At 47.7% G+C, this 17475-nt stretch overlaps 1 protein-coding gene and 1 long non-coding RNA gene across 2 annotated transcripts; both read left to right on the top strand.

The window, feature by feature from the left end:
• The first annotated feature begins 3812 nt into the window (after window positions 1–3812).
• On the top strand, window positions 3813–11870 carry LOC130679221 (uncharacterized). The gene is made up of 3 exons (XR_008992337.1): window positions 3813–3901; window positions 6341–6539; window positions 11440–11870. It is a non-coding gene; the product is annotated as an uncharacterized LOC130679221 (long non-coding RNA).
• Window positions 11871–13201: 1331 nt separating this feature from the next.
• On the top strand, window positions 13202–16871 carry LOC130679405 (putative nuclear envelope pore membrane protein POM 121B). Its single transcript, XM_057488028.1, has 6 exons — window positions 13202–13228; window positions 13782–13958; window positions 14086–14191; window positions 14434–14613; window positions 15932–16071; window positions 16236–16871. Exons 1-6 carry the CDS (start codon window positions 13202–13204, stop codon window positions 16281–16283), a joined length of 678 nt encoding a protein of 225 aa, XP_057344011.1. The 3' UTR covers window positions 16284–16871.
• The last annotated feature ends 604 nt before the right edge of the window (window positions 16872–17475 follow it).

Raw genomic sequence — 17475 nt, 5'->3', positions numbered from 1 at the left:
GGTGGGCACAGGTCAGGCAAGAAGGGACCTTTCTGAGGCCCTCTGTGTTTGGTTGCTCGCAGACATATGCTTAGTGCCTGTGAGATGCGGGCAGCCAGTTGGCTGGAAGGTGTGGGCCCTGGGCGGGCACCTCCATCACTGGGCTGAGGACCACTCTTGGAAAGCTCTGGGGGTGGTGGAGGGGATGCGGGAGTCTGCGCCCCAGGAGGCGCACAGGCTGGGCTGCCTGCTGTCCTCGCTGGGCGCTGTTGAGGAACAGCACATCCTGCCGGCCCCAGCCTGGCCACTGTGGGCTCTGACATAGCCCGGTGGACCGTGCAGGGGGCCGGCACCGGGGCCCCTCGGTCCTCCCCTGTAACCCAGGTTTCTGCTGGCCGTTCTGACAGGTGCTGGACGGCTGAAGCAAAGGAGGCATTCTGAAGGGGAGGCTGGTCCACAGCCTGTCTTGGATTTGTGGAATGCTTCTTCAGGGTTCCTGTGGGACCCGCCTCCCCTCCAGCCAAGAGCACCGGACCTGATGATCCCTGCAGAATTCCTGAAGCAGAGACTGGCCCTTCTTCAGGGCCCCTGCTGTGTCCACGATCCCTCTCTGGGGCCCTCTCTCCTGTGCTCAGGCAGGAGTAGCCAGGCAGTGAGGCCGGCCTGCTGACCGCCTGCACCAGGGTGTCTGGGGTGGTCAGCATTCCGGAACTCCCTTAAGAGTGGAGATGTAGCCACGCTGCTGGGGTGTCCCCTGACCTGGGGCAGGGCCTGTACTACCACCTGCCCTGTGGCCTCTGGGCTGGTCTCCTTTCTCCTGCCTGTGTCTAGGAGGCACCCCCAGAGGCTCCTGCCCCCTGGGTGCAGAGAAGGGCATTTCAGGCTCCCACCTTCCTTCTTTGCTCTTCCACTTTGGGACCTTTGCTCAGCAAAGAGAAGCCCCGGAGGGTTGGGAAGTTATGATCCCTCATTTATTCCTTCTATGATCAGTCTTTGACCTCCAGGCCAGGATCTAAGGGAGCCACTGGACCCTGGGGCTTGTTTCTGTGTTCCTGTGCAAGGCGCCCTCCCTGTCTGTACCAGCCGTTTGCATGAAAATAGGCCCCACAGTTTTGCCAGAAAATGCATTTCCCTAAAGAATATTCTTTTTACTATAAAAACGTCTATTGATTAGGTTTCACTTAAGTTTTTGGAAGGGAAGGTGAGACACTTGGAAAGACTCCCCAGTGATCCAGTCATTAGAGGTCGGGGTGCATTTCCTTCCTACCCTTTTTCTGTGAAGAACTTAGAAAATGCTTCCCACCTAATGCTCGAAGCCCCATCTTCAGGCAGGTGGAGCCCACCCAAGGTAAGAAGAGGCCGTCTGCTCCCTTGGTGGTGAGACGGGGACCGTGGTTGTAGTCAGAGCAGGGTGAGGGCCTCTGGAAGAAGGCCCCTACCAAAACTCCGTATTAAACAATTAAGCAAAGACAGAGTCACATTAATTCTCTAAAGTAAAATATCAAACTAGGAATATAACCATTCTTCAGTGAAGGTTAGTTAAAACTAAAAAGCCAGGAGTAATTTAGCCTAGAATGATTGAACATCTCCCAGATAGGAAAATACCTCAGCATAGCCCATGTCTTGTTTGTATCAATTAAATGAGGCTGTTGTAAAATTTACTTTAGCGGCTAAAAGGCCCAGTTTATCTTTAACTTTACCCAGATGCTGCTTTTCCTCCTCCAGCCCCTAATCAAGGAAAAAATAACCTGGGCAATTAATATAACAGGCAGGCCCAGCCGTAAACAACATAGTGAAGGGCAGGAAGGATTCCAGCTTAAACATAAGGAGTTAAGAAGTAAGAGTCTTAATTTACTAGTTAACAAACAGACAATAACTCAGCTCATCCTGAAATCAAGACAAGCAGGCTTGATTGATATGCTCCCAAACCAAGAAACTGCTGTTCTGAGAAAGAATCAAAGCAGTAAATTTCTTATGCTAATTGCAAAATAGTCTGGAAACCTGATAAGAAACCTAGTGTCTCCTTAAAAATAAACATTTAGAGACCATTTGGTGGGTCTGCATCCCCAGCTCTTTGTCTCTCAACCGCCTATAAACCCCCTAGACAACGCACCACCCCGGCTCTCCTGTCCCGCCACCCCCGGGCTCTCCCGAGCCAGGAGGTCTGTCTGTCCTCTCACCGTCTCTCTCAGTAAGTCTTCCTGGCTCTCCTACCTGGACTGCTAAGCTCATTCTTGACTCCGCAAACGAGAACCCCGGCCTCAGTGGGAGGGCGCTGGCATGGCCGGGTCCCCAGGGAGCTGCCTCCCTCTGCAAGGTCTGTTCGCCCTCGGTCAGTGCCCACTGCCATTACAGTGCCAGCTTGAGCCCTCTGCCCCCCATACCCATGCTCGCCTGTCCCAGGCCAAGTCCCTTCATCCTATGAAGAGAGTCTGCGCCTCCGCAGGGGCAGGGCAGCGGCGGGCGGCCCCAGCACCATCCCCGCCGGGAGGCCACTCGGCAGAGGGAGTTCCCTTGCTATTTAAAGGTGCCCCTTGTTCCCAGAGAGCGGAATGTGTTGGTGTCAATTCCACCAGCAAGGCAGCGAGCGGGTCCTTGTGAGGCTGCTGCGAAAACAGAATAGCGCAGCAGCTTAGGGTGGGCGGCGCAGCGGCAGGAAGCAGAGGCGATCGGGAGCCCATCATCCAGCAGGGGCTCTTGTTACAGGGAGCACCACCCGTTGGGAGGCAAGGTGGCCTGGCCCCAGGGGGCGGGAGTCCGGAAACAGGAGGCAGGAGTAACCCTTTGTTACTGGGTGAGTCGGGGTGCTCCAGGGGAACAACCCATAGACCTGTGGGGACCGTGTACGAGGAAGTTCAGGTCGGGACTGGCCTGTGACTGTGGAGAGCCCAGGGCAGAAGATGGTCCTCTCAGCAGGTGGTCTGCCCCCCACCCCCCACCCCCGCCTGCTCTCTGAGGGCTGGGCTGGCTGATTGGCTGATGCCGCCCACGTTCTCAGGGCGGATCCCAGGTCTCCTGAGTCAAATGCTGGTCTTCAGAAATGGCAACAGTATCGGGTGAGGCTGTCAGTGTCCGTCGGTGTAATTCACATAACGGCCGTGACATAAGAGGGGGAGGCTGAAAGGATCTGAATGGCGGTAAGGCTTCTGCATTTACTTGAAGTGATAAAATACTGGTCACAAGCAGGTGGTACACAATTAGGCATGTATACGGTAATCCTCAGAACAACCTCTTAGAAAAATCAAGGAGGTACACCAAAAGTCAATAAATACATTAAAATACTAAAAAATATTCAAACAGTTGGCCCTTGAACAACATGCGTTTGAACTGTATGGGTCCACTTATATGTGAAGTTTCTACAATAAATATATTGGAAAACTTAAAAAAAAAAGACATGGTCAAGGCGCTCAAGGCAGCCTAAGGGCGGGTGTGATTTTTGTCCCAGGCGCTGACCCCCGCGGGGGGGGTGGGCACCGGGCCGCGAGCCCCGAGACCCCTTTCGCGCGCCGTGTCCCGGCGAACCCGGAGCGCGCGCCGCCAGCGCACAACGCCCGCCTCGCCCCAGGCCCAGGCGCGCTGGCAGAGGGAGTCAGTCCGGTGGGGAAGCCGCGGACTCCGGTCGCTCGCTCGCTCGCTCACCGGACAGACCTCGCGGATCGCCCGCCATGGGAGGTTTTCTGAGCCGTGTCGTGGGAGGGCTTCTCCCGCAGCTGGTGGGGGTTCTTCTCGTCAAGCTAGTGGGATTTCTTCTCACGGAGCTGGTGGGAAGACTTCTCACCAATCTCCGCCCACCGGACCGCCCGGCCCTCCTCGGAAGCTCCGCCCACCCGCCCGCCCCGCCGGCCCCCTCGGCCCGCCGCGATCCCATTCACCCCTCCGGTCGCCCTCCTTCCCTCCGGTCCCCTTGGAAGCCTTCCTGCAGGTAAGACACGCTGACCGTCCCCAAACCGAGGACTCGACTTTGTTTTTTCGTTTTTTGTTTTTTATTTATTTATTTTATTAAGGTATTATTGATATATATATACTCTTATGAAGGTTTCACATGAAAAAACAATGTGGTTACAACATTCCCCCTGTTATCGTGTCCCCCACAGACCCCATTGCAGTCACTGCCCATCAGTGTAGGAACATCTTTCTCTCTGAAATCAGAGAGGAACAATTTTTTAAAAATAAATGATAGCCTTTATTTTAATCAGTGAGGGTGATTCTTTTTCTGTTACTGACTAAACAATATTTCATAGGACCTAAGAAAAACTCTTTGAAAAAATTAAGTAGTAAACCCTTGTTTCAATTTTTCTTTTAAGGAGCTTTATTTATTCACCCTACAACAAAAAAGGAAATGGATGTATTATTTTGACAAAGCAGTGTTTAGTCATCACTCTACCTAAAACTTGCTAAATCTTCTATTTCTCAGGTAACTACTCTAAAGAAGTCCACAGAAAAGCAAATACTCATTTTAAAAATTAACTTTTGCTTTTGAAAGTGAGATCAGAAAAGCTATTAACACAGATCCAAAGAGCGTTGCCAGAGAGTTAGCTGCTGTTCCAAAGAACAGTGTTGAAGAAACAGGAGCCTGTTAGCAGGTCCAGAACGTGGGCACGTAGCCCACCGAACAGCAGTGAGACCTTTGATGCCCCACCTCTAGGCTTTGGATATTCCCATCCTCTTTTATCTTGGCTGCTCAGGTGTTTGCTTTTCCTCCCTAAAGCAGAAAACTGAATATGAATGATGTAAAGGTTGACAGTAAACATTTATCTTTGAGCCTGTACTACATGCCAGTCACTAAGATACACATTTTACATGCCTCATCTCAGTTAATTCTGACAAGAAGCCACAGAGGAAGGAATTATCGCCTCATTTAAGAGGTTGGTACCTTGGTTAGGGCTGAGACTGAAGCTTGGTGTGTGAATTCAAGCTATTTATAAATGCAGTCATGATTACTAGAGTTTTCTGTATTTTTTAAAAGAGTGAATGAACTTTTATTTTTTCCTATGTATATTTTCCTGGTTAAAAGTAAACAGCTTATTCTTTACTTGAGTTGGTTCCACAGTTGTTGGGGCTTTGTTTAGTTATATATTTTTCCTTTTCGTCTCTGTGATTTACTGGCTCTAAATAGATAGAAATGTTTTAAACTTATATACGTATTTTAATTTTTCAATATAAGATATGCATTGTTCTATCATTTAGGTTTTTTTGTAAGGAGCTATAATTACCTCTCAGAGACATCATTGCATAAGACAATATTTATTAAGTAATTGTGAATTGTATTTCATTACCTATTTCTTGGTTCTCTTTTCTTCATTCCCAAGTATAGCAAAACTGTGTATTTTATTCCTTTCATTTTCTCTATCAAAGTTTCAATTAAACTTATGTGAGTTTTTAAATGTTAAAAATTATAGTGATTCTTTTTTGTTTTTTTGAGAGGGCATCTCTCATATTTATTGATCAAATGGTTGTTAACAACAATAAAATTCTGCATAGGGGACTCAATGCACAATCATTAATCAGCCCCAGGCCAAATTCTCAACAGTCTCCAATCTTCTGAAGCACAACGAACAAGTTCTTACATGGTGAACAAGTTCTTACATCGTGAATAAGTTCTTACATGGTGAACAGTGCAAGGGCAGTCATATCACAGAAACTTTTGGTTTTGATCATGCATCACGAACTATAAACAATCAAGTCAGATATGATTATTCATTTGATTTTTATACTTGATTTAAATGCGAATCCCACATTTCTCCCTTATTATTACTATTTTTTAATAAAATGCTCAAGTGGTAGGTAGATGCAAGATAAAGGTAGAAAACATAATTTAGTGCTGTAAGAGGGCAAATGTAGATGATCAGGTCTGTGCCTATAGACTAAGTATTAATCCAAGCTAGACAACGGCAACAAAACATCCACGGATGCAGAAGATTTCCAGAGAGGAACATTTTGAGGAACTTGCTGCAATAACTATGTTGTCAAAATATCACACCCATGAAACCATCACCACAGTCAAGATACTGAACATCACCATTCCTGCCAGAAGTTTCCCCGTGCCCCTCGGTGGAGCCTTAAAACCTCCCTCTCGCCCTGCCCCTGCTGCCAGGCATCCGTTGTTCCCCATTCTTTCACTGTAGATTTGTGTGCGTTTCCTAGAATATACATAAGGAGGATCATACGTTTAATTTTTTAAATACTGAGCTTTCCCTTTCTGACTTTGTGAGACACGTGTAGCTGAATTAACAGTAAGATTAACAACATTATCCTTTTTCATTACATTAGAACGATTTTGTGACCATGGGATGAAGCCTAAAAACAATGTTGCTGCCTTTCAGTAGCACACCTGTGTTTTTCCCTTTTATTTCCCTTTTAGGCCTGGGCCTCCGAAGAGTGGCCTCAATTCCCAGAGCTCAGATGGCCACTTGGATAAGAGACCCTCCACCTATGCTGTGAGCTTCTTGGAGGGCACGTGCACATGTGGCATCCGTATGTCCAGCCGCAATGCCATTACGCATTCCGATAGCTCGACTGGAGGCATCTCTCAGGTACATTCACCTGGTGCTGTGGAAGAAGTGGGTTCTTTGCATTTATTCGTTGATTATAATACAGACTTGCGGAGCTGTTATACGCAAGTGGGATCATCAGATATGTGCTTTTTGTCATTATATATTGCATACATTTTGTGTCATATAAACTCTCTTTAATGGCCTTTTTAAAATTAGAGAATGTGCAGGAAAACAGGTGTTAAGCGCAACCATTCCATGGAACCTCCACCCAGGCAAAATTAATTAATCAATTTCAACGTCCCCGAGCCCCTCTCATACTCACTCTCAGTCACTACTCCTTCCCTCTCTTCTTTCCTGATTATTAGCACCACATATAGTTTTCCATGTTTCTGAACCTGATGTCAATGGGAACAGAATATGCTTTCTTTTATGCGTGGGTTCCTTAACTCAGCATTTTACTTGTGAGATTCATCCGTGCTGTTGCAGGTAACAGAGGGTCTTTCATTTTTGTTGTGTATTCTGTTAAACTGTAGGGTATATCACAACTTAACCATTCTACCACCGGACGTTTGGGTTTCCAGTTTGGAGCCACTATGCGTAATGCTGCTATAGACATTCTTGTATTAGTCTTTTGGTGCACATATATCAAGTACGTGAATGTTCGGTCTTAGTAATTTGACCAATTGTAGAAAGTGATGTTTCAGTTAATACTCCTACCAAAGCAGGGGAGATTTTGTTCCTTGGGTTACGCATCCTCACTGACACCTGCTGTTGCCAGTCTCTTTAATGACGCATTTCAGTGGGTGTGAAGTAGTATTTCATTGTAGTTTTAATTTGCATCTTCCTCATTACTAATGAGTTAAAAGTATGAGTTCGTTGGCCATTTGTACATCCTTTTCTATGAAGTGCCTATGCAAGTTTCTTGACTTTTCTATTAGGTTCTCTATCTTTTTCTTACTGATGTATACAAGTTCCTTATATGTTCTAGATGCAAGCTTTCTGAATGATATATGTTGCTATAAGTAAGTGTCCCCCGTTTCATTCTCTTTCAGTCATTTCACTTGCGGTTAGTGTCTTTTGTGTGCTGTTTAGGAAATCTGTGCCTGCCGAGGGCTGTGACGATCCTCTCTAATACTCCTTTCTAGGAACTTTATTATTTTTCCTTTCACATTTAGATCCTCACCTGAAAATTTTTTTTTTACATGGTGTGAGGTCAAAATCAGTCTTACTATTTTTCCATGTAATATCTGTTTGATTCTGTAACATTCACCGAAAGAATGGGTCACCCTTTCCCTATTGCTCACAGTATCGGCTTTGTTGCATGTCGGTCCCTCCCTGCTTCCGACCCGCAGATAAGGGGGGAGACACGATGAGTTACTGGAGACCTGAAAGGACCAGCCAGGGGACTCGAGGCCTAACAGCGCAAGAGTGGTGCTGAGAGGGCCCCCTTCGTATTGAGCACATACGTGTTCACAACAGTAGAATCCTGTGGGGGGGACTTACTAGACAATCAACTGGAAACTGCATCCTCAGCAGGCTCCGGTCTCCTGGGGCGCGATGTCTTACGTGGTTTTGAAACAATAGCAGAGGCGATTAGGGCACAGAAACTGTCTTGGTCTTGTTTGTTCTGTTCTTGATCACTTATCAGGAATTACAGGAAAAATAACCAAGTCATATATGATTATACGTTTGATTTCTATGCTTGATTTCTATAGTAATCCCACAGTTGCAATTTACATGCCCACGTGTACGTGGATCCGCTTCTAGATTCTGTCCTGTTCCGCTGCTCTGTTTTTCTACCTGTGCCCATCTTTTTTTCTTCCCTATGCTGTACAGTCTTTATGTTTTGATATCTAGTAGAATAAGTCATCCAACACTATCATTCCTCTCATTCCTTTTCTGAATGCTCTTGCATCGTGACCCTGTGCATTTCTACATAAATTTAGAATCAACGTGTCAGTTTCAACCAAAACAAAAACAAAAACCACTTGCTGAGCTGTTGATTGGGATTGCCTTTAATCTAACAGTTATTTTGGGGAGAATTGATATTTGTACAGTATTGAATCTGAAAATCCATGAACATCGTACATTCTTCACTTATTTACATCATCAACTTCTCTGTGTAGTGTTTTTTTGTATCTTTTATTAAATTTTTTCATAGATGTATGTTTTTGATGCTGTTATAAATAGTACATTGAAAATTTGTTGCTGATATTAGAAATGCAACTGATTTTTGTATTCAGGAAACTTGCTAAACTCTGAACATTTATCTGTACATTCTTCAGGATTTTTATATGTATGTCATGTCTACAATCATGACACTTTTTCTCCTTTCTTTCCAATCCTTTTATTGTTTGTTTATGCCTTATTGCACTTGGCTAAGATCTCCAGTACAATGTTGAACAGAAGTGATGGCAAACATCTTTGTCTTGTTTTTCCTAACCTCAGAGGGAGCACTTTCCAGTTTTGTATTACATGTGACATTTGAATATAGACATTCTTTGTAGATACCTTTATTGGATTAAGGGAGTTCCATTTCCAAAGTCATATTGTCAAAGTACCAATTTTAGGAGCCATTCTCTTATGTTTTTCTGTTTCTTTAGTTTCTGTTCTTATAGGTACTATTTCCTTCTCCCTTTCTTCATGTTTGAATTGCTAGGATGCCTTTGTGGCTATAAGTATGGATTCTTAGATCACTCGGTTTCAGCCTGTTCTCTTTTCTCATGTATGTTTTGAAGGTTAACGTGAATTCAACTTTAGCTTCATCTCACTAGTTTTGAAATAGAAGGATTTTTCATTTTCATGCAATTAAAACTATTTTCTAATTGCCACTGTGATTTCTTCTTTGACTCATGGGTTACTTAGAAGTACATTGCTTAATTTTTAAATGGTTGGGGATTCTCTAGTTATCTTTTAATTACTGGCTTTTAGCTTAATTCTGCTGGGTCACATGGTGTCTTCATCAATCCTTGAAATGTTCTGCATTTGCTTTATGTGCCAGCACATGTGCAGTTTTGGTAAGTATTCCACCTTCACTTGAAGAGAAATTTTATTCTGAAGTGCTCCGTTGTGGTTTCTCTTGCTTGGAATTTACTGTGTGGCTTGATGACTTTGATGGTTTTGAGAAGCTCTCAGCCATTACCTTTTATACTGTTCTGCCCTGTTTTCTCACCTCTGTCTAGTAACTATTCTAGGACATGTTAGACTTCTTCACGGCGTCCAATGTGTGTCTCTGCGTGTTTCCCATTATTCTGTCTCCCAACCTTTAGTTCTTCAGTTTTCTAGTTCACCGATTTCCCTCAGCTCTGTGGAATCAGCTGTTTTAACTCATCGTTGCATTCTTAACTTCAGTTAGTCATTTTTATAGCTACCGTTTCTGCCTAGAATCTCCATACTGTCATTTAAATCACAATAAACCGTCCCTCTAAAGTCTTGACAACTCCAATATTTGAATCTTCTGTGCTCTGTCCACCTGGTTATTGGTCAAATATTATCTTACATGCCTGATTTTATGTGTTGTTTTGTTTCTCTGTCAGGCAGTGAAAAAAGCAAAACAAAGTAGCACTGACTTGAAGCTCTGAATGGTGGTGTCTTTCTCCAGAGAGGTTTTCCTTTTGCCTCTGGCAGGCAGCCAGGGAGGGAGCAGATTCCTCTGCCTACTTGGGCTTGACATGGATTCTGAGTTGCCCGTTCTTGGGCGGCTGGTTTATTTCTGACTGCCTCCTATCTTCTCGTGTACCCTGTGCGATCCCAACCAGAGGTTTTGTTAGGACCCCTCCACTTTGGAAAGCTCTGATTCTGGTTTTTGTCTCTTCAGCCCCGTGAGGCTGGGGACAGCTGCTCGCAGCCTCCCCACTGCAGCTTTCCCTGGTGGAAATGGCAGTCACCTGGGGGAATGCAGACCTGAAGGCAGGCTCGTCTCTGGGCTTCTCTTCTCTGTCTTGTCCCCACCGCGTCTCACGGCTTTAGAGCTCTTCCGTGCCGCCATGCCTCCAAACAGATGTGCTCCTCATCGTCTTCAGCATTTGCTGCGTGCCCTCAGCAGGTGGTGGGTCTAGAACACTGTACTAGGCCTTTGCCACATTTTGTTGTAAAGTTCCCATTACCGTTGGAGCCTGTGACCTAAGGCAGGATGTACACTCACTGGCAGCCCCCTATAGGTGTGTGATGTTTGAAAATGTAAGTTCTCAGAAGCAGGTCTCAGGAAGCAGAGACTATACGTGAACCTTCTTTCCCCGATGCGTCGTTGGAAGAACGGGCGGTGAATACTGAATGCAGTGCAATCAGCCCAGGTGGCAGCCCTCATGTTTGGAGCGAGTGGTTCCATAGCTACTTGACTTGATTTAATTTTTCCAGAGGAACACTAGTAAATAACCAAATCCTAGCTGTGCAAATTAGAAGTTCTAGCGCTGCCATCGTAAATAATTACCAACATTAAACTGGGACTGATTATGTAAATTAGTACCAGCATTAAAGTGGTACTGTTTATGTAACAGAGAACGTGAACAGTCCTCTGACCTCTCCGTGTGTGGCATTGGTGTCTCCATTTGTCTTAACAGGACCTACTGTTTTCCAAAGCAGAAATATTTGCAATGGCCTTAAATTGCCAAACCTCAAGCTTGCATTTCTAACTTCTTATCCCTTTATATACACCCCATAATTAAGGCAAATCAAAATGCCTCCTAAGAGCACCTAATACTGATACTTTCCTGCTTCCTTACCTTTCCTTGTTCTGCTCTCTGTCTGGAATGACGTGCCCGTCCCGCTGCAAGCCTATAAAGTTTGCCTTTCTTCAAGTGTGGTTTTTTTTTTAAGCCAAATCATGAAGGACCATCTCAAGTGCCCCCTTCACCCCCCGATTCCTCTAACTGAACTCCGCATGGTCTCTTCCTAGGCTCCTGGGCACAGACCTTCTTTATCTTTCATTGCTGTCATCATTTTGTGTCCTGCCCTGTCTCTTTTCCAGATTATAAATTTCTTGACGATGGAACCGTCATACTTATCTTGAGATTCTTTGTGGAGTCTGAAGGTATAGCGTCCTTATGAAGTAGGAACTAGGCAAATAAAAATGGGATTCCAGTGCTGAGCTACCTGCCAGAGACACAGGCTGCTTCTGGGAGTTGCCTTGCTGCGTGTTCCTTGCCCGCTTTCCCCTGGACACGTTCATGATATTCACATGGAATTGCGAGACTCCATTTTTACTTGGTACGGATATGAATTCATCAGTTTAATGGAAAAGATGTGCCTTTTAATGTTGCTTATGGTTTTGTTTTTGTTTCGGGGTGTTTTGGTTTCCTATTTTATTTATAGTTTATGGAAACATCAGTATGGTTGAAATCTCAAATGGCACAAAGGGTGTACAGTAAAGTCTCTTTCCCACGTGACAATATTTTTAGAGAGAAAGGTTCTCGTACAGTCCCTCCCTACCCAACCTTATCTAACAGCTTGTCTGTTTTGTTATAGTCCTTTTGTCTGTTACACTTCTAAATGTAAATCTTTTATCACGTCTGTGTGGTGTGTGTATGCACAGTCTGTGAGGTACAGAGAAAGCACTTTTCCCCTAATTGTTGAACTGGATTCTCCTCAACCCTGGCTGGTCACGGATGGATGGCTGTAGGGATAATTATCATGTGACAGTAAATGCCATAGATGTTGCAAAAGTCACAAGCGTCACAATAGCATATTTTTAAATTTAAATAAAATAAAACTGAAAATTCAATGGAAGCAAGACTAAACTAGCTTACTGGCTTGTCTTCACGGGAACAGTCCCTGAGTGTCCCTTTATCCTTTCCGTGGACGAGTACAGAGTGGCCTTGTGTGCGTCAGAGCCCACTCTCCGCCGTCACTGAGTATGACGCTCCACTCTTCAGGACACGCAGAAAGGACGCTCATTGCTCTGCCATTTATTGGCATTCCATTACTTTTTCCGACTTCATTCCCCATAGTTGATACTGGCAACTGGCTCACTTTCCAGAAGCCCCTCTTCACAAAGAAATGTTTTTGAGTAACGTGGAAAGGAGACTTTATATACAGTGATGGATTAGAGCCACAGAATCATGTTGACGGTCGGCCCCTAAGTTATTACATAGGGTCAGTCACGTCACTTGTGCTTGGGTTTTACCTCTGGAAGAGAAGAGGTCCCAGCTCGTTACCCTCCTCCAGCCCCTCCTCGTGCTGCCTGCAGACAGCAGAGAGACCGCCAAGGAAAACGAGGTAACCGGTGATTTGCTGTATGGATTAATGAGAGGGCAGGAGAGGAGGGGAATTCACTCGGCTCTTAGGCCATCTGAGACTCCGACTTGGAGAATCAAAGCGGGTCACATCTGAAGGGCAGCGACGGTGCCGCCCTGAATCGCTCTCATCTCTTGCAGTCGTCACACAGTGACCACACCGGCCTCTGCTCCCCCTCATGCTGCAGTGGAGGGGCTGGGGTGTAAGGGGAAGGGCCACACGGGACAGAGTGACCAGAGTGACTGATGGGAGTGGGTGGCAGGCTTCACATTCTAGACCCCAGCTGACCCTCCAGGTGCCCGACTAGAATGCCGCTTTCTTAGAGATAGAGGTGTGACTGGAAATTTGGCAGGTTGTACGTAAGGTTCTGGAGATTGTTTTGCACTTGTTTTAAGACGAAGGTGTCTCTGTGGCTTCTCTGAACTGCCTCCCTTCATTTCTTTAGAATTTTCTTTGATTTATTTTATTTGTTGTCTTGACCCACTGGCATCTTAGTCATGGTTGTTCTCGACTTTGGCCAGTCGGTAGTTAGGAGGGTGTGAGAAGTTATCCAGTACTTACTTGGGCGTCTTCCTCCGACAGAGGAGAGGAGCTTTCTCCTCATTCTGGCTCCTCAGCTCCCTCCGTAGGAGACAAGCAGTCCCAGGGAGAACAGGGCAAGTTGATGAACGCGTGGCATGTGTTGGCGGTAGTGTGTATGGAGGGCGCATGGGCCACGACCCACTGGACACACGTACTGAGCCTTGATTTGTGTGGGGCCTGGTAGTTAGAGAGAGACGTTCCTGTCCTTCGGACTTCCTGGCCTGGTAAGGGAGAAAGGTGGCCCAGACTCGTAGAGCATAACCCAGGCCACCTGGGGGGTTCGGGGTAAGGTAAGCCTAGGTGGGGGAATCTGAGCAGTCCAGGCAATTTCTGTCCAGTAAGCAACCGTGTGCACGCATTTGGAGCAATTACCACCTCATGTCGTCTTGACTGTCAGAAATAATCTTGCCAACACCAACCAAGAGCCCAAACCATGGAAAATAGAATCCCAGAGACACCTAGTGACAGTTCAGTATTACAAACTAGGCCGGATAGACAAACCTCTCCATTTCTGGAAGAGAGGAGGAAGGAAGGAAGTCTGATCCTTTATTTGCAGGTACAACCACATCTGGGAAGCAGAACTGGGATTCTCCACCTACGCCCAGCAGCTCCCGGCTGCGCAGACGCAGGTTTCCCCTGGTGCCCTCCAGGCGAGGGATCCCGCTGATCTCGGTACGGCCTGTCCAGCCGCCCCTGCCCACCCCAGCCTGGCTCCCCTGCGTCTCAGGAACGGCAGGGTCGGCACAGGTTTCTTTCACTGCCTTCTGACTGGCTCGGCCTCCCCTTCTTCTCCTGGTAGCCTCCAGCTCCCGTGCTCGCTGGCCCGATCACACGCGAAGAGTATCACCGGGAGGAGAAAGCTCGGTTGGAGAAGTGGCTGAAGAGGATTTTCCAGGATGAGGCTGGTGAGGAATATGGGTTAATTTCACACTCCAGAGACGGTTCCCTTTGGTTTCCTTTTGGTCTTTCCCCTCTGAGAAATCCACCTCTTGGGTTCTCAGTGGGCTCCGAGCACAGTGAGCTCTGAGACTGAGAGGAAGCATTTGTGCACGAGTTCCCCCGAGTCCCCGGGCCTCCCCGTGCTCTGCGAGGCCCCCGGAAAGAATTCCCCTGCCAGGGAGGACAAGCCTTTTTCTTTCTTCCTTAGAAACTGCCTCGAACTCGGAGAGTGGGGACCCACCTGCCCCTCCACCTTCTCCTCCGAGTGTCACCGTGCCTGCTGCTGAGACTGCTGCTCCCGCAGCCTCCCTCCCAGCCGCAGCGACTCACGGGCTGCTGAGGCACTTGGAGCAGTTGGCAGACTTCCTGTGCCTACCATCTTTCCCAGGTGAGCGGGAGGGCTTTCTGGGGAGCACACAGTGCCATCAGCCGCTGCTCAGGTGAACGCAGCATGCCAGTCAGTCACTGAAACGGTTGAACCTGCTCTGGCTTGGCACACCTGAGCTGGTGCAGGCCTGGCGGCTTCAGAACCCTCTCGTCAGGCGCAGATTGTAGGGAGGGGCCTGCCGCCCTTGAAGCTGGAGAAGGCAGCCTCGTTTTGGGAGTCAGAGGGCTGTTGGCTTGCAGCCCCATTCCTTAGCTGCTCTGAGCCGTGCTTGGGTTCAGAGGATTGGGTTTTCCTGAGTGTCCACACATGGAACCCCTGCTAGGCCAAGGTTTATCCCCTGCTGTCTGCCTTATGATCTGTGAAGGGTAGAAATAAAGAGCCCTTCCTTGATGTTGAGGAATGAATACTTAACGAACCTGTGGTGGAGATGAGTCATATTTGCTGACTCCGGAATCCCTGGCACAGCAAGGCTTCTAGAGCACCAATACCATCACATTTCAGATACCAGAATTCACGTTTCCTGTCCTTCCTAGAATCTGCCGCAGTGGCACTGTTGGGGAGGAGGCATTGTGCATTCCCTCCATGCTTGTCCCTGCCGTGACAAAGAATTGAAGGCCAGACACACAGTAGTGAGCAGAGGAAAAGTTTTATTTAAAGTTACTTAGAGAAAAAGTGCAGGCGACCTCAGAGAGAGAGGAGCACCCTGAAAGTTTTGGGGTTCCCCTATTTAAGGATTCTTCAGGAATGTGACTAAGGGCTGGGGGTGCAGGCCTGTTAGGTGGTCTTTGAATACTTAGAACTAACTTAACACAAGGAACTTCCTGCTCTGATTTCTCCCTGGGAGCCCGGCGTTTCTTGGTCTGGGAGCAGATCAAGGCTGCCTGCCCGGCTCCAAAGGCGGGCTGAGTTGTCTGTTTGCTAAAGAGTAAGTGAAGAATCTTCTTAACTTCCTGGGTATTAAGACCCAATCTTATTTTTAAGATGGAATCCTTCCTGCCTGTTACTATGTTGTTTATGCTGGACTTGCTTGCCATTATTAATTGTGCAGATTGCAAAGTACTTGATTTAGGGCCAAAGGAGAAAAAAAAACAGCATATAGGTAAAGTTAAAAACATAAGCTGAGCCTGTCTGATTAACACAGTAAAGCCATGGGCTCTGCTGAGGTGCCCTCCTTTCTCTGGGGAATATTGAAACATTCCAGGCCAAGTTGCTCATGGCTTTTTGAGCTTTAACTGATTAACTCTGGGTCTTTTTTAGTGGGCTTTTTCCTGCCTTATTCTCTTTCCATCCCACTCATATCTATTTTCCTGCCTAACAGGGTGCGGTCCCTTCCCCTCTGGGTGCAAGAAAGAAGTGACCTCACTGGCAGTCATGCGCCGCCGAGGTTTGCAGATAGGCAGCAGAGCTCAGAGAGGAGCCGTTTCTGGCAGGACTTTTCCCAAACCACAGGAAAGCCAGGTAAAAATACCTTCCCGGGCCTCCTGCCTCCCAAGGAACTCAGCCTGGGAAGTCCTGTTGAAGCACCCAGTGTTCTGCTGGCCTGGCCCTCCATAGCTTAGGGCACACAGAGAAGCAGTCTCTGGTAGCAGCTGCCCTGATGAGGTCTTTTTCCATTGGTGCAGGATCAAGATGCCTGGGAGCCCGACAGAAAACGCAGGCATACAGCATAGATAACCACGTCAGCAGGAAGTAGCCTACGCCCCTTGCCCCCACCCCGGACCCCTCACCCAGAGGCAGCATGTTCCTGCAGGAGCACCCACAGGAGCCATCTCATTCACTCCCCACCACAACCCCGTGCAATGCCCCTGTTTTTCCCAAGGAAGGGAAGCTCCAAGAGGCAGAGGGATGTCACCACGACGGAGAGGCACGTCCACCTGTCTCCAGCACCTGCCCCACTGTGCAAAGACCACCCATCCGGGAGGCTGAAAGCTGGGAGCCAGTTCTAGGACCCCACTGCTTGGCTGCCCGACTTGAGTACGTCCTACACGCAGGCCAAATCCACCCTGAGAGCGACTGCTCCCAGACCCTTCCTGTCCACCGAGCCCCTCTCCTCCTGGTGCCCACCTCCTAAAAGGGGAAAGAGGGCGTGCGAGCGGGAGGACCTGGGGTGTTGTGGTTTAAAATCACAGCTCTGGAGTCCCCGCTGCGTGGATGAGAGCCCGGGCTCTGCTGCTTCCTGGCCACAGACCTCGGGGCCACCCCCTCTGCTGGTGCAGCTTCAGTGTAGTGGAGGTACAATGGGAATAATGTGCACTACTGGGAAGTAAGTGAAACAACGTATGTAACAACTTAGGGCGGCAAACCCGCAGTGAATGGTCCCTGTCAGCATCGTCAGAATAAATATCGTCATTATTATTATTATTATCATTGCCCCAAATGACAACAGAGGCTTGGCCCCTGTTATCCTTGTTTTCTGTCAGAGAAGCGTGAGATAAGAGAACAGGAAGCTTCAACAGGACAAAGAAAGACCCTGTGTGTTGGTCGGTGAGCCAGGATTTGTGAGAGGTGGGGTGGCTGGGCAGAGGGGGTCACTGGCTAGAAACTGGACCTAGCGGGTCAGTGGAGCAGCTCAATAATCCCTTCTCATCTGGGGAAATGAGGGGCTCCCTCTCATTCGCGGCATAGCTGATTCCCTCTAACCGTCACGTGGGGCCAGGGAACCGGGGTCACTCACCGCCATGACCAGCTCGAATGGGTACTTGTAGACGCGGACAGGAGGCTGGTACTTCTGCACCATGTTCTTGCAGGAGCACCCACAGGAGCCACTCAGGCACAGTGAGCACAGAGCCTGGGTGACAGGTGACTGGTGAGGCAGAAGCGAGAACCCTGCCCGCTGCTCCCCATGCAAGGGGCAGGACCAGC

This window comes from Manis pentadactyla, chromosome 10 (assembly GCF_030020395.1).
Source record: "Manis pentadactyla isolate mManPen7 chromosome 10, mManPen7.hap1, whole genome shotgun sequence".
In the NCBI taxonomy this organism is placed as follows: domain Eukaryota; kingdom Metazoa; phylum Chordata; class Mammalia; order Pholidota; family Manidae; genus Manis; species Manis pentadactyla.
Note: the sequence above shows the minus strand (reverse complement) of the source record. Positions and strands in the feature narration are given on the sequence as shown.